Consider the following 17,500-nt stretch of genomic DNA (forward strand, 5'->3'; position numbering starts at 1 on the left):
GGCGGAGGAGGGAGGGGGGGACCCAAGCCCCCAGATCCGAACAATCCCATGGACTACTGCTCAAGGGTTCCCCCTCCCCAGCAGGCGGTTCCTCACGCACCACCACCGACGGTCATGGTTCCTGTTGGCGTCCTCAAGCGTGAAGGTGCGTTGTGTGTTGCGTAAGATGTTCTCTTGGTTGCTAATTGGGACGTTGGTGGTTGTCGTTCCCTCGAGTGTCTTGCTGAGCAGCCCCGTCTCCTTAACCACTTCGGTACGAGTTGAATTCTTGCATGCAGTATCGGCTGCCATATGTACGATGCATCACACTAATCGCATTATAAAACATAAATCCACTGCTGTATTACTTGTTTTCATTTACTCTGAGTAATGATAAACACGCCATGCGCAATCAAACCAGTTCACAGAATCTGGGGTAACTCATGTACAACTACAAAAAGTGTATACAGTACTACCTCTCATTAACGGACGTTAATTAGCTGTGTTTGCGGTGTTTTCACTGTGTTTTTGGTGCTGTTGTTTAGTGCTGTGCAATCACTATGCAATCACCCCAAAACCACTCCAAATCAATGTTAATGAGAGGTAGTGAGTGCTGTAATCAAGATCCCAATGCCAGCATCCTTGTGTGCCCACTCATGCCTCATGATGCCTATGCAGGCGTCCTCGTACCGAAGTGGTTAGGGAATGCCACGGCCGGAACCCGGAACGGGGTTTTCCTGCAAATCTCTCGTCCAGGTTTTTGGTTGTCTCGAGAACTTTTCTGCTGCCGTGATTTTTGGTTAATGAAAACATTGAAGAGAGTTGTCAGCCTCTTCGGGGGCTGTAGGTTTCCAGTCGGTGAATCTTGTGGCAACATTCATTACTTGGAAGCCGGAGACCGCGTGCCTTTTTGATCTTTCCGCTTGAATGTTTTTTTTTAATCTTTTTTCTAGAGTGTTTTATCTGCTTGTTTTATAGGAGAGAGGCCAAACGCAGAGTACGGGGTCCAATGTATTTAATGTTTTGCCCAGCAGGGCTTCTTCAGAAATAACGCAGTGGACATACATCTGACTCCTTATATAGCCTGAGCTTGCGGGGAGAAACAAATATTAAACTGGTGTAAACACAATTTGCGTAAATTGCTTGTTACTTTGTCATTAGAATTGCTAAAGGTTTATTTATTGTAAAAAATCCATTGTTTTGATTTATATTATCAATGAGAGATATAAAGCAGATTCAAAACATCTACGTTTCATAGTATGGTTTTCATATTTAATAATCTTAGAATTATATCAGCATTGTGGCCTGTATCGTATTTATGTCTAACAATGGCATTATTCATATTGTAAGTTTTCATATCATACTTATGATCCGATATTCTTTTATCAACACCACGGAAATTTTCACCAGTGCTGTTGCAGTCATTGCTGCTTTTACTAATCTATTTGTTTTATGTCTTCGGAGGATCTTTATGGAGCTCATTGTTTGATTATTATTGGCTGGATTTGGATAGTCTGCATACATACATATATCAAGACAGATTTAACCCCTTCAATACGGGCCAAAATCTCATGGACAGCATCAGCTGCCAGATGTGCGATGTTGCGTCATAATACTCGCATTATAAAAAATAAAGTTACCGCTGTATCGTTCGCACTCTTTCACCCGTGAATTTTGATAACCATAGAAAATATGATGAAGCCAGTTTACAGAGTATGGGGGTCATGCAGGTACAACTACAATATATATAATCAAGATGCCGACATCGGCACCCTCGCATACCCACTTGCTCCTCATGACGCCTACATAGGCGTCATCGTATTGAAGGGGTTAAATGCCTTTCAAAAACAGCAAGCTTCTGACCCAGGGCAGTGGACAAGGTGCAGGGATGACCCGTCATTCAGGAGGTGCTAAGATAAGAGGGAGGGTGGAGGGGTGTGGAGTGTATTCAGGGATGGAATGGGTGGGAATGGTTTTATGCCTTTTTCTTTTTGGCTACCCCCCTTGTAAGGGGGAAAAAGCCTTGGTATATGTATGTATGTCTTGATAATTAAATCTGAAGCCAAAGGAAAGACCTGACACATCTACTCATAGCTGGCCGGGTTCCCTCTTGCTACGAGTATAAGACTTGTGATCTACACTTAACCCTCGATTTAACGGACAAATGCGTGCAGACTCTTGTCCGTTATTTGCATACATACATACATATACCAAGGCTTTTTCCCCCTTACAAGGGAGGTAGCCAAAAAGAAAAAGGCATAAAATCATTCCCACCCATTCCATCCCTGAATACACTCCACACCCCTCCACCCTCCCTCTTATCTTAGCACCTCCTGGATGACGGGTCATCCCTGCACCTTGTCCACTGCCCTGGGTCAGAAGCAGTGTCGCAAGACAGCACATCCACAGCAAGGCCGCTTCATTAAATCGGCGACCCCCCCCCCTCTCCGTCCCCCCATGCATAAAAAGGAGAAGACGGGGAGAAATCCCTTCGGGCTGCATCAAATTCTGCTCACACATACTACCTCACCCCCCATCCCCCCGTCCATTCCACCTCATGCATCACAAAATCATCCATATACAACCATTCTCCATTCACCCCTGTCTTCTGTCCTCTCCCGTCCTCCCTCAACAGACATTCCCCTCTTCCCCAAAGCCCCCTTTACCCCATCCATCCATCTCATCCTCGGACGTCCCTTCATGTTCACTCCCTCCACATCTGCCTTCCACACCTCTTTTACTAGTCTTTCTTCACTCATTCTTTCCATGTGTCCAAACCATCCTAATACTCTTTCATCAACCCTATCTCCCAACTCCCTTTCCACCCCTGATCTTCTCCTCACCTCCTTATTTCTCACTCTATCTAGCCTAGTAACCCCCATCATACTTCTCAGACACCTCATCTCAAACACATTCAAACTCCTTCTCTCTTCCTCTTATGTTCCATGTTTGTACCCCATACAGTACTGTTGGCACAATCACTCCTTCATACAGTCTCCTCGTAGCATCCATTCCCAAATGTCTATTCCTCATTACACTCTTCAATCCACCAAGGCATTTACTCGCTTCTCTCAATCTACATTCTACCTCCACCTTCACTCCACCTTTTCCTGCCACATTTGCACCCAAGTATCTAAAACTATCCACTTCCTCCAGTCGCTCTCCCTTAATGCTCACTTCCAGTCTTCTGCCACTTTCACCCCTTGTACATCTCATCACCTTACTTTTACCCTCGTTTATCTTTAGCTTTCTTCTATCACATACTCTCACAAACTCTGTCACCAACTTCCTCAATCCCTCCTCCGATCCTGCCACAAGCGCAGTGTCATCAGCAAACAACAGCTGGCTCACCTCCCACTTTTCTCCATTTTCTTTAATCATCTCCAATCCCTGACCCACTACCCTTGCATTTACCTCTCGCACTACCCCATTCATGTATAAGTTGAACAGCCAGGGCGACATAACGCATCCTTGACGAAGTCCCACCTTTACCTCCAACCACTCACTCTCTCCATTTCTAATCCTGACACAAGCTCTACTACTCTCATAAAAACTCCTGACAGCTCCTAGAAGCTTTCCTTCTATCCCATATATCTGCATAACCTCCCACAGTGCCCTTCTGTCTACCCTATCATAAGCCTTTTCCAGATCCATAAAAGCCCAAAAAACATCCTTCCCCTTTCCTATAGCTTTCTCACATATTTGTCTTACCACAAAGATCTGATCTACACAACCTCTACCTGTCCTAAATCCACACTGTTCCTCACCAATTACTCCCTCTGTTCCTCTCCTAATCCTCTCAATCAAGATCCTCCCATAAGCCTTCCCAACTACACTTAACAAGCTAATCCCTCTGAAACTACTACATTCACACTTGTCCCCTTTTGCCTTGTAAAGTGGAACTATAGAGGCACTCCTCCAGTCCTCCGGCACTCTACCCTCTCTCCAGCAAACATTAAATAACCTCACCAGCCAGTCCACTATCACTGTACCTCCCTGTTATTTGCAAAAGTCCGTTATTTGAAAATCGGGTCCGTCTGTTACCAATACTGGATACTGGACAGAAGTCCGTTATGTAGAAAATTGTCCATTAGGTTTCAGCATGCACATACGTATTAGATATGTAATAAAAAGCTACAGTACATATGTATAATGGTGTACATTACATATAAAGAAGAAATTGAACCATTTCTTACCTTAAATCTAGTTGTGCTGCTATATAATACGAGGCCCCGCATGGAGAAGTGTCTCATGCGACACAATGGCTGGTTTTGAGTTACGCACATATAACACTATTTTGCGCCGGCCGAGCGAGCGTGAGGTTTTACCACTTTGTTTTAGGAGCGTTTCGACCATATTGCAGGTCACGTTTTGTCCTTTCCGACATGCTCGGATTGAAGTAGAAGGGCCAAAATAGTGTTATATGTGCGTAACTCAAAACCGGCCATTGTGTCGCATGGGACACTTCTCCATGCGGGGCCTCATATGTTCAGCACAGGACACACTTTTTTGTCCGCTAAATCGAAAGTTCGCAAATTTGAGGTCCGCTAAATCGAGGGTTGAGTGTACTTGTAATGCAACACGTCCTTTGAAGAAGACCAAGTTGGTCGCAACGTTAGGGCAATAAACACTATCCCCAATACTTCTTCGTTTGCCCTTCCTCACCCGTTTCTCTCACATAATATATCAAAGGCTCTTTTCCCCCTTACAATGGAGGTAGCCAAAAAACAAAGGCATAAAATTCACTCCCACTCATTTCATCCACACATACTCCACTCCCCTCCACCACCACCCCCTCCCTCCCTCTCATCTTGGCTCCTCCTGGATGACAGGTCATCCCTGCATCTTGCCCACTGCCCTCGGTCAGAAGCAGTGTCGCAAGACACAACACATCCACAGCAAGGCTGCTTCATTAAATTGGTGATCCCTCCTCTCTGTCCCCTCATGCAGAAAAGGAGAAGACGGGGAGAAATCTCTTTGGGCTGCGTCAAGTTATTTTCGTACATACTCCCTCAGCCCCCATCCCCCCACCCACTCCCCCTCATGCATCACATCATCATCCATACACAGCCATTCTCGCCTATCTTCTGTCCTCTCCTGTCCTTTCTCAACAGACATTCCCCTCTTTCCCAAAGCCCCCTTCACCCCATCCATCCACCTCATCCTAGGATGTCCCCTCATGTTCACTCCTTCCACCTCCTTCCACCTCCTTCCACTCCTTCCACCTCTACCGCCCAATCACACTTCTCTGCACCCCCTCTAAAGTCATTGAACGCCTAATACTTAAACTTGTCACACATATATTCCCCTTGCTGACTCACAACACGGTTTTAGGCCACTACACTCCACAAACACTCTTCTGACAAACCTCACACAAAGAATTTTAGATGGCATCAATTCAGATAGGCCCCACCACAGAACACTTCTTATAACATTGGACATTAGTAAAGCTTTTGATGCTATCCCCTGCCACAACCTAACAAATAAAATATATAACACAGACATGCACAATAACACCAAAAGATGGCTGGCCAATTATCTGGCAGGCAGGAATGCTCATGTGTCATATAATGGCCAATCATCGCACATCAGAAACATTAAGAACGGAGTACCACAGGGCTCAGTTCTATCCCCCACATTATTTAATCTATACATGCATGACTTACCCACGCCAGACACCTCAGAAATACAAATCTCTTCCTACGCAGACGACATAACAATCACATGCACACATCGTAACACAGACAAAGCTGCAGAAATAATCCAGCCTTACCTTGACACACTCAACACATGGTTCATCACAAACAGACTCAAAATAGCTCCAACCAAATCTACAGCAACACTTCTCACCAACTGGACAAAAGAACACAAATACATACCTCATCTCTACATCAACAACACTCTAATACCACACACAAACACACCGAAAATTCTTGGTGTAACATACGATACATCCATGTCTTTCAAACAACACCTCACAAACATAAAAAACAAATGCACACCTAGACTTAACGCACTTAAGTCAATCACTGGAACAACATTTGGACAAAACAAAGAAACTAATATAACAATATACAAACAATGCATACGCTCAGTGATGAATTATGCGAGTCCTGCATGGGCTCCTAATCTCAGTGAGACACACCACAACACCCTTCAAATCATACAAAACAAAGCCCTAAAAACAATTACAGGCTGCACAAATACATCACCTACAGACCATTTACACCATGAAACAAAAGTCCTCAAAGTCAAGGACCACCTCGACATGAGAGGCACACAAACACTTGCTGCAGCCACCGCAAACACATCACACCCGCTACACTACATAGCAGAACACCCACACACACCAAGAAACATTAAAACTACACCCAAAGACCTTTATTACGCACAGATACTCTCTTCTCTTCCTCCACAACCACCAAATACCAGCCTCCGGAAACATATTCATAATCATATCACTCACCGCTCCATTAACACACTGAAAGACAACACACTGCTGCATGCCAGACCCCCTGATATCCACCCTTCTGAATCCTCTCTCCCACGAAAGGACAGAGTCCACTTGGCCAGACTGCGATGCGGTCACCACCCAGCACTTCTAAGCTACCAGAAGAGGCTGGACGACCGTGTTGTGAACAGCTGCCCAGGATGTAACACTTCACCCCATACCATACAACACATAATGGAAGACTGCATTATACACAATCATGCACGCAAACAACACAACATACACTCCATAAAGGATTTGTGGGAAAACCCAGTTTCGGCTGTGGCCTTCCTTGGGGAGACGGGACTGCTCGGACAGACAGTCTAGGGAACGACAACAACAACAACCTTCCACACCTCTTTTACTAGTATTTCTTCACTCATTCTTTCCATGTGTCTAAACCATCCCAATACTCTTTCGTCAACCCCAGCTCCCAACTCCCTTTCCGCCCCTGCTATCCTCTACAGTAAAGAGTCATGGTGTATTTAAGGAATGCCTGGATGGCGGGTTGCGACGATCTTGAGCTCTGGATGTTTGGTCGTCACTTCCGACCCGTAGTGAGACGGTGTAACAAAAGCGAGGCTTGCGTCTCGGTGAAGGTCTTTGTTTGGTGGGCATGTACACTGCAGACCTATGATTGAATCCAGCATGTCGTCAATTTTTTCTGAAACTAGTAACACCGAGGGAGGTCACAGCTGAGAGGCTCCTGGCCTGGGGTCGGCTGCCGTTCAGGATTGAGTCGGGCCTCTCCGCGGTTACGTCGAGCAAGAAGACATAGCATTTGCGTAGGGTGGAGCAGTTCCCGTAAACGGGCGGGATTTTTTCCACAAAATTCTCACAAGGAAATCTGGATTTCCACATTTTCTTCCCCCCACAAAAAGAAGGAATTATATACGCAAATAAGTTCATTGCAACATATGATTCTTCATATGTCCGTACCATGTGAGCAAATTTCTCGGGCACAAATTTGTTGAAAATTTCCACAAAATGGCGGCATCCCTGGGGTGGAGGGGCCTGCCGTCCTCGTCTGTCTGTCTTTGGTGTCACATTTGCTGCTGGTGGCTGCTGCCCACTGCAGGGACAGACTGTCCATGATTTATCTTTTGTTGGTTTATGATATATATATATATATATGTTGTGTATGTTAAAGACAGATTGAACATTTTTAGAAGCTCTGCCATGGGATTCGAACCCTGACCCGTGCGTCCATAATCACGAGGTCTATACGCTAGCAACCGTGCTACATGTGATGGTTCAAAAGGACTGAACAAGTCCCCGACCACGCTTCACGTAACATCAGAAGATCTAGTCCTTTTGAACCAGCACATATAGCACGGTTGCTAGCGTCTTGATCTCGTGATTATGGACACACGGGTCAGGGTTCGAATCCCATGGCAGAGCTTCTAAAAACACATATGTATATATATATATATATATATATGTATATATATATATATATGTATGTATATATATATGTATGTATCTATATATATATATATGTATGTATATATATATATATATATATATATATATATATATATATATCAGTCTCCTCGTCATTGTAATAACTAGGACCTCGTGATAATATATATATATATATATCTGTGTGTGTGTGTGTGTTTGTATATTTCGGTTGCAGGTTTTCCTGTAGACAGATTTCATTGAAGAAAATAGCAGTAGATGCATTGATGATCTTCTTGTGTAGATTTTCAAGACCTCTAACTATAGACTTGTCTTCAGGAGGTAAATTTGCTATCGCTGGTCCAAAGGACATGATTCAAACTCAAAAGGAAGAAGAAGAGTAGAGTTTTAGCGGAGCTTGACGTTTCGTACACTGAGTACATTTTCAAAAGCATAGAGGAGCATAGTTTGTTCTCTTTATGCTTACTATGCTCATCTCTTTTAGTATATAAGTCTGTGTATTCTGACCTTTGTCATCGCTTTTGAAAATTTTCATGAAAGTAGCAGTTGCCAACAAGACTGATGAGTTAAACACCATGTGAGGACGGAGGAGCCTTTGTTACAAAGGATTACAAAGGCGGAGCATGCCGACAGGAGACCTTTTGGTCCATATCTAGGTCGGATGCAAAAAAAAAATCATAATGATAATAAATTAATAAATAAAAACTATGATAATGTAAATAACAAATAAATGCATAGGTATAGTTAAATAATAAACAAACAGGTAAATGATAAATAATAAATTGACATATAACTAATAATTAATAAATGAAAATCAAACAGACAAATGATAACAAAAACAAATAATATTTTTGTACAAAGTTTTGCTTATTACAATTTATTTTTAGGTACTTGATGTACTTGAAAAAGCTATAATAAGCGAAACGTCGTACAAATTAAAGCTCCGTCCTCACATGGTGTTTAACTCGTCACACTTTTGAAAATGTACTCAGTGTACGAAATGTCAAGCTCCACTAAAACATTACTCTTCTTCTTCCATCTGAGTTTGAATCCTGTCCTTTGGATCAGCGATAGCAAACTTACCTCCTGAAGCCAAGTCTACAGTTGACGTCATGAAAATCTACACAAAGAGATCATCAATGCATCAATTGCTATTTTTCTTAATGAAAAATATATGTGTATATATATTTCTTCTTTTCCATACATTTACTTATCTACAAATCCCCATCTAGTATGATTTTACTTCTAGATAGATTAAGTAGCAAAACAGCCTTGTGGGTACCAGTAGGTCTGTTCCTGTTCATTTGTCCATATAATAACTCCTCCTCCTCCTCCTCCTCCTCCTCCTCCTCCTTCTTCTCCTACTCCTTCCTCCTTTTCCTCCTTCTCCTCCTTCTCCTACTCCTTCCTCCTTTCCTCCCTTCCTCCCTCCTATTGGGAAAGAATTCCTTCCAGCTAGTGAGGTTTGTTGCTGTTCATTTGTCCATATGATAACTCCTCCTCCTCCTCCTCCTTCTCCTTCCTCCCTCCCGTAGGGAAAGAATTGCTTCCAGCTAGCAAGGTACTCCACCTTCAGGAGTTGAACCTTGTCATCAATGTGGCAGACCTTTGGTTTCCTGAGGTGTTGCAAATCTCCTGAGAGAGAGATAGAGAGAGACATTGTAGTGGATTGGTTGGTTGAAGAAGTGGCTTAAAGTAGGGAGACACATGAATGTCGGAATATGATGAATTAAGACGGACCAGTGGCCTAAGGCAGAGTGCAAAGACGGCAGTCGGCTTTCTCCTTGGCTGTCATTGGCTCGGCTCATCTTCTTTGGGCTCCACTCCCTCCCTACCCCCATGCAGCACTCCGCTGTACACTTTTTGCAGTCGTGCAATGCGCATTTTTCTGGCATATTTCAGAGAGGAGCAGAATGTTATTGGGGAAAGAAGCAGTCTCTACATGGAGGTAGCTTACTCAAAGTGCACAAAAAAAAAAAAAAAAAAAGGAACAAGTAGATTAGAAAGAATTCAAAGGGCAGGGACAAAAATGGCACCTACACTCTCAAATTTGACATGCGAACAAAGATTGGAGAAATTGCATCTATCAACACTGGAACAGAGAAGAAAAAGAGGTGATTTGCTAACCATTTACAGAATTATGAAAGGGATGGAAATTCTCGATAGAGACAAGTTATTAAAATGGGACAGAAGAGAAACAAGATGACACGAGAAGAAGCTAAAGAAAGACAGTTACAGAAGAGAGCTGAAAGAGAATAGCTTCCCACATAGAGTGATTGATATGGAGAAACAGTGAGTGCCAAAACTATACACGATTTTAAGAACAAACTGGATGCGGAGAGATACAAAAACGGGTCACTACGAGCATAGCCCTCGTCCTGTAAAATACAACTAGGTCAATACAAACAAACGACGACAGGTTGTAAGAGAGGCAGAGGGAAACACAAACAGTACAAGATTTTATTCTTTGACTAGTTTCACACAGTGGTGCTTCTTCAGAAAGAATGCTTACAGAAAAACTGGCAATACAGACGCTCCTCTACTTATGTTCATTCGTTTTACATTTTTTCGATTTTACGTTTGAACTGACTAAAAAAAAATTGTAAAAAAAAATTTTTTGTGAATTTTTTAGTTTAGCGCACTCTCCGTAGTTCAAACGATACTTGCACATGACGCTGCATCCATTGTTTACATTGCACATACGACAAACTGAACATGCCTTGCCTCATCATCCTCCTCCTCCTCCCCCTCCTCCTCCACCATCTCAATTTATGATGCTTGAATTTAATTTATTTGAAATTAATGTTATTATTTTACAATGTTATGTGTATAATTAATGATTTAGGGGTGTTTTATAAGATACTGTAATAGAATTTATGGATGTATAGTACAGTAACAACTTGCGTTCATTTTCAACTTACGTTCGGCCGTTCGGAGCGTAACTAAAACATAAGTTGAGGAGCGTCTATATACAAAAAATGTGTGGGTAGTGGACAAGGATAGGTTAATAAAACCTTTTTAACCCTCCCTCCCAGCTGAGAACCTCTTAAGTTGAGGGCAGGGAGACCTCTTTTTTGGTATTTGAGAGACTTGTAGAAGGCCTAGTTCCTCGTGATTTTCTCAATGCATTTTTTCTCGTATGGATGACTTTCTAGTTCTTCGTCGGCTTTTTTAACCACTTCCGTACGGTGACGCCTACGTAGGCGTGAGGAGCAAGTGGGTACTCGATGTTGCCGACGTCGCCATCTTGATTATATTTATTGTAGTCATACCTACGTAATTTTCATGCTCTCTAAACTGGCTTCATCAGTTTTCTATGGTTATCAAAATACACGGGTGAAAGAGAACGAACGATTGAGCACTGACTTTATTTTTATAATGCGATTATTATGACGCAACATCGCATGTCGGGCAGCTAATGCTGCCAGACGTGTGATGTGCCCCGTAGTGAAGAGGTTAAGTAATTCAGTTTGCATGGGGATTGGAGACGGTTATAAAAAATGGAGAAAACTGGGAGATGAGCCAGTTGTTCTGTGGTGACGACGCTGCACTTGTGGCAGGATAGGAAGGTGGGAGATAGGGTTGATGTATTGGGATGGTTTGGACACATGGAAAGAATGAGTGAAGAAAGATTAGTAAAAGAAGTGTGGAAGGCAGAGGTGGAAGGAGTCAACATGAGGGGGCGACCAAGGATGAGATGGATGGATGGGGTGAAAGGGGCATTACAGGAAGGACAGGAGAGAACAGAATACAGGGGTGAGTGGAGAATGGTTGTGTAAGGATGATGTGATGCATGAGGTGGAATGGGTGGGGGATAGGGGGGTGAGGGAATATGTGTGAATAATAAATTAATGCAGCCCGAAGGGATTTCTCCCCGTCTTCTCCATTTCTGCATGAGGGGACAGATAGGAGGGGTCACCGATGTAATGAAGCAGCCTTTCTGTAGATGTGCTGTCTTGTGACACTGCTTCTGACCCAGGGCAGTGGGCGAGATGCAGGGATGATTTGACGTCCAGGAGTAGCCAAGATGAGAGGGAGGGAAGAAGGTGGAGGTGAGTGGAGTATGTAGGGAATGGAATGGGTGGGAGTGGATTTTATGCCTTTGTTTTTTTTTTGCTATCTCCCTTGTAAGGGGGAAAAATCTTTGGTATGTGTATGTAATTTGGACACAGTACTTTTGGCGCAAAGTAATCTAAGCTGTGGGGAGGAAAAAGTCTTTGGTATATGTATGTAATTTGCACACGGTACGTTCAGCCCGAAGTAACCTGAACCATAGGGAGGGAGGGAGGGAGGAGGGTACAGCAATTGAAGAAGAAGAGGCATCATTTTCTTAACACCTGTTTGGGTCTATTTCTCTCTTGTTTTTGTATTTTCCCTTTTCTGTACAATGTTGGAATTGTTCGAATTTGTTAGGCCGTCTCTCTGTTGCAGAGGAGATAAGGTTCGATAGGTAATTTCACTTTATTATTTCATCAAATCGTAAGTACGCTTTTTATTAGGTTTCCTGTGAGGCTGGGGGGGGGGGGTTAGTCGTGCTTCACTTGACACGAATTGCCAAATTTGCCCAGAAAGTGACCTGGCAGGGAAGTTACTCCCAAGACGACCAGGAATCACACGCCTTCATTTTTGTCACCACCACCCAGTATTACAGTAGTACGAATTACAGAATTAGCCAGCCATCCGTCGCCTTCACTGCACAAAATGTTATGAACCACTTTGCTTTGCACCACACTTGCCTTCCACATGGTAACACGAAATCTTGTCACTGCGGGATTTTTGTGCTGAATCGGTGGCTGAGGCTAGTTTCCTGGGGCTGGTGGATTGATTCTCACCAACTGTCGTGAATTCGAATCTCTAGAACAGCGTTTCTCAACCTTTTACCCTTGCATAACCTTTAGAATAAATGGCATGGCTTCAGGGACCCCTACACACACAAAAAAAAAAAAAAAAAAAAACACATATCATATCTTTCTAATTTTTTTTCATCACAATAATAGGTTAGGATGATGTCTATATCACATTACAGGAATATGTCACTAAACGACCAAGCACTACAAAGTAGGTAAAAACAAATGTTGGGTGCATATATGTGAAAGCCTCCATGAGGAGGCAAGAATTAAGGAGGGGGGAGGGGGTTGATTGACAGGGTCCATAAACACAACACTCCCCCCTATTATTTACGTACACGTAAAACCCTTAACCTCGATATACGAATTTTTGCACTGTGACCAGTCAGCTGGGAACACAACTCTGTTGAACAGTTAGGTATTCCTGTATTACAATAACCTTTTGCGGAACCTTAGGGTTCCGTGGAACCGTGGTTAAGAAACGCTGATCTTGAACAATGCTTCACAACATGGGGGGGGGGGGGGCATATGCCCCACTGGTGGGCAGTTCGGTTTTTCAGGCAGCGGCAATACAATTTCTAATTGGGGACAACTGAGGAAGTCTGGCCCAAGTTTTTATTTTTTATTTTATTCATTTTTTTTTTTTTTCCCATTGATGCCTTCACTTTTTGGCATCAATGAAAAAAAAAAAGAGGAGGGGAGTGGAATATGTAGGGGATGGAATGGGTGGGAGTGGTTTCTATACCTTTGTCTTTTTGGCTACCCCCTGTGTAAGGGGGGAAAAAGCCTATAAGTATGTATGTATTGATGCCTTGTTCTTTTGAGGTTGGTTTTAAACCAAGGTTTTATGCTTTTTTTTTTCAACTGAACGGGGAGTTTATTTTTTGAATGATACATACCAAAGGCTTTCTTTCCCCCTTGCAAGGGAGGTAGCCAAAAAGAAAAAAGCATAAAAACCACCCATTCCACTTTCTATATACTCCACTCCCCTCCACCCTCCTCCCTCCCTCTCATCATGGCACCTCCTGGATGACAGGTCATCCCTGCATCTCAACCACTGCCAAGGGTCAGAAGCAGTGTTGCAGGACACAGCACATCCACAGCAAGGCCGCTTTATTAAATCGGCAACCCCCCCTCTCCATCCCCCCCATACAGAAAAGGAGAAGACGGGGAGAAATCCCTTCAGGCTGCATCAAATTTTTCTCACACATACTACCTCACCCCCCATCCCCCCACCCATTCCACCTCATGCACCACAACATCATCCATATACAACCATTCTCCATTCACCTCTGTCCTCTGTCCTCTCCCATCCTTCCTCCACAGACATTCCTCTCTTTTGTAATGCCCCTTTCACCACATGGGGCACATGACCAAAAAAAGTTGGAGAACCACAGATCTAGAAGAAAATTTTGGTTCCAGTAATTTTGACTTCCCTAAAAACATTTACATAAGAACATAAGAATGAAGGAGACTGCAAGAGACCATAAGGCCCACACTAGGCAGTTCCAACCTAAGAACACAAGAACGAAGGAGACTGCAAGAGACCATAAGGGCTACACTAGGCAGTTCCAACCTAAGAACATAAGAATGAAGGAGACTGCAAGAGACCATAAGGCCTACACTAGGCTCCATATACATCACCACCTGTCATCCCCATCCATAAAGTTGTCTAAATGTTTCTTAAAACAACTGATAGTTTCAGCGCTTACTACATGGTTACTAAGTCTATTCCATTTGTCGGCCACCCTGTTAGTAAATCAATTCTTGCCTATTTCCTTCTTAAATCTGAATTTGTCCAGTTTAAATCCATTACTGCGAGTCCTGCCCTGTTGTCTTAATATGATGACCTTGTTTGCACCACCCTTGTTAAGGTTTACCCTCTCTTAGTTTGCCGTTCAATGTCTCGGGATGAGAGGCGAAGGTACGTTTTTGGATATTCGGAAAGTAGAAGGTTGTCAACGAAGTCGTTCCTACTCAAAGAACTCGCATTGGTTGGCGAGAATCGGCTCAGGGCGAAGCAACTTTAAGGTACGTCTGTCGCAGCTTTGTTTCCAATACGATTTCTCCCTTGTAGAGACAGCAAAGGGCGGTGCTTTTCATTTTTAGTGTTTACCGTACGTACACAAATTGGTGGCCTGGCTGAACACAGCAGATGTTGCTGCAGTCGTCACATGACATTCTGGACATACGTAAGAGCAAACTAGGCACTGCGAGATACAAAGGCGGGACACCATGAGTGTAGCTCCCCTTCCCGTAAGATACAACTAGTTAGATATGTAGACGGATGATGCAACGCAACAGACAACACATCCACACTCTGCCGTCATACTTCACGTAGTGTCGTGCACATCTTTGTAAATATGCTGGAAGTCCGTAAACACAAACACAATATATCTGTGTTCCTCCGTTGTCCCGCCGCAGTGGCGGTGTGGAGAGCAGTGCCTCATCCCTGATCGGTTTTGTCAGTCGGTCGGGGGATTAGGGTGCGACCGTAACTCGCCCTTCCGCCCTCTTGCTTACACCCCCCTTGCTTCCCCTTCCTCATCCCTCTCCTTTAATTAGAGTTTGTCTGCCGTACTGTACGCTTTCTTGTAGTCGCGCTGCATTGTTACGAGAGCCATTATGCATTGCAGGTAGCAGCAGCAGTAGTGGTAGAAGCCGAAGCAGTAAACAAGTCATGTTTAGCGACGGCATTCGCCCGGGGGGGGACTTGACCGAACTGGATGGGTCTTCGTCCTCGCCCTCGTCGGCCGCGGGTGCCGCCACGGACTCCTCGCAGCAGTCGCAGCAACCGCAGCAGCAGGGTCGTAAGGGCGGACGCTCCTCCCTCGGAAAAAGGCTGGGTTAGTCTAAACGTGTGAGCTTGCCCATGTTGGTTGGGTTACTGTCTTGTGTTTGTGTTGACTTTCCTCTGCTAAGCAACGGATACGACCCAGAGTTGACCCTTGGTGGATGGAGGACGACTGACTTGGTTTACGCCACGACCCCAGAACGACGCACTGTGATCGCGGGACAACCGACCAAGACTCGGCGACTCTCTCGAGAATAACTTTTTAGCCGAACAGGTCCTGTGTCGTAGATGAAGGAGGGCACCGAGTATTTTGTGGGAGAATTACGTTGAAGCGGAAAGTGCAGAAAGAATGACTTATGGGCGGATGGCAGCAGGGAGAAGGGGGCGGGAAGGCGAGAGGGTGTGGGGCTCGGACATTGAAATAGATCCGAGACAAATACGTGGACAGGGTGAGCATCGGTAAAAATTGTTGCCTTCGATTTCTTGCTGTGATGTAAGAATGGGTGGGGGGGATGGGGGAGTACGTGTGAAAAATAATTTGATGCAGTCCGAAGGGATTTCTCCCCGTCTTCTCCATTTCTGCATGAGGGGACGGAGAGGGGTTGGTTGCCGATTTAATGAAGCGGCCTTGCTGTGGATGTGCTGTGTCTTGCTGCACTGCTTCTGACCCAAGGCAGTGGGTGAGGTGTAGGGATGACCCATCATCCAGGAGGTGCCAAGATAAGGAGGGAGGGAGGAGGGTGGATGGGAGTGGAGTATGTAGGGGATGAAATGGGTGAAGTGTATTTTATGCCTTTTGACTTTGGCTATCTCCCTTGTAAAGCGGGCTACACACTATCAAACATGCTTGTCCAACAAGGTGTTTGATCAAACAATTTGAAAACAATTTGAAAGTGTGGGGGCAGGTTGGAAGGTTTGACAAGCCAGTTTGATACTCGATGGTCAAACATCTTGTTTGTCCAGCATGTTTGATGAGTGTGTGGCAATTTTTTGATCAAACATTGTCAGTTGGAGAAGTACAGCCATGGCATCAACACCTGAGAACCAGAAGAGGCTGGATGACCGCATTGTGAACAGCTGCTCAGGATGTAACACTTCACCCCATACCATACAACGCATAATGGAAGACTGCATTATACACAATCATGCATGCAAACAACACAACATACACTCTAGAAAGGATTTGTGGGAAAACCCAGTTTCGGCTGTGGCATTCCTTGGGGAGATGGGACTGCTCGGACAGACAGTCTAGGGAACGACAACAACAACAACAACAACACCACCTGAAAACCAAGAGTTTTGGTTAGAATTGAGGCAGTCATGAGATCATTTGCATTTCTTTGTGTACTACTCCTTCAACCACACTCTCTTCTTTCGCTTAGCAGGCTTTTCTGTGGCTAAAAGTATAGCTCTGCACGCTTTCTTTTGGCTCATGTTGAAGGGACGTTGTCGGCAGGCATACTGACGTTTGATCAAACACCCGTTACAGTCTGTGGCGATGTTTGAACAAACATGCTGGACAAACTTGTTTGATAATGTGTAGCTTGTTTAAGGGGGGAAAAGCCTTTGGTATATGTATGTGTATGAATTTCATAGACTAGAAATCTGCAACACCACGTTAACAAGCAACAGCGTGGGTGTAAACGTGTGATTCTAGTCTGTGTTGTAACCAGCTGGATAGTGAGAAATGAGAAGGTGAGGAGGGGAACGGGTGTAAAGGGAGTTGGGAAATGGGGTTGACGAAAGAGTATTGGGATGGTTTAGACACATGGAAAGAATGAGTGAAGAAAGACTAGCAAAAGAGGTGTGGAAGGCAGAGGTGGAAGGAGTGAACATGAGGGGGTGTCCTAGGATCAGATGGATGGATGGGGTGAAGGGGGCTTCGGGGAAGAGGGGAATGTCTGTTGAGGAAGGATGGGAGAGGACAGAAGACAGGGGTGAATGGAGAATGGTTGTATATGGATGACG

At 44.2% G+C, this 17,500-nt stretch overlaps 1 protein-coding gene across 3 annotated transcripts in view; it reads left to right on the forward strand.

The window, feature by feature from the left end:
* Sara (Smad anchor for receptor activation) overlaps nucleotides 1–17,500 on the forward strand; it is a 72,694-nt gene that overhangs the window by 18,633 nt on the left and 36,561 nt on the right. For 2 of the 3 annotated variants that reach the window (XM_076195149.1, XM_076195150.1), the window contains exons 5-6: nucleotides 1–145; nucleotides 15,375–15,584. The exon at nucleotides 1–145 is cut by the window's left edge and continues 44 nt beyond it. In XM_076195149.1, the coding sequence (XP_076051264.1) occupies nucleotides 1–145; nucleotides 15,375–15,584 (355 nt within the window). The remainder of the gene's footprint in view (nucleotides 146–15,374; nucleotides 15,585–17,500) is intronic. The other variant, XM_076195151.1, reaches the window with a different exon arrangement.

The sequence above is a fragment of the Oratosquilla oratoria genome, chromosome 12, assembly GCF_046742065.1.
Source record: "Oratosquilla oratoria isolate Oo_2021 chromosome 12, ASM4674206v1, whole genome shotgun sequence".
In the NCBI taxonomy this organism is placed as follows: Eukaryota; Metazoa; Arthropoda; class Malacostraca; order Stomatopoda; family Squillidae; genus Oratosquilla; species Oratosquilla oratoria.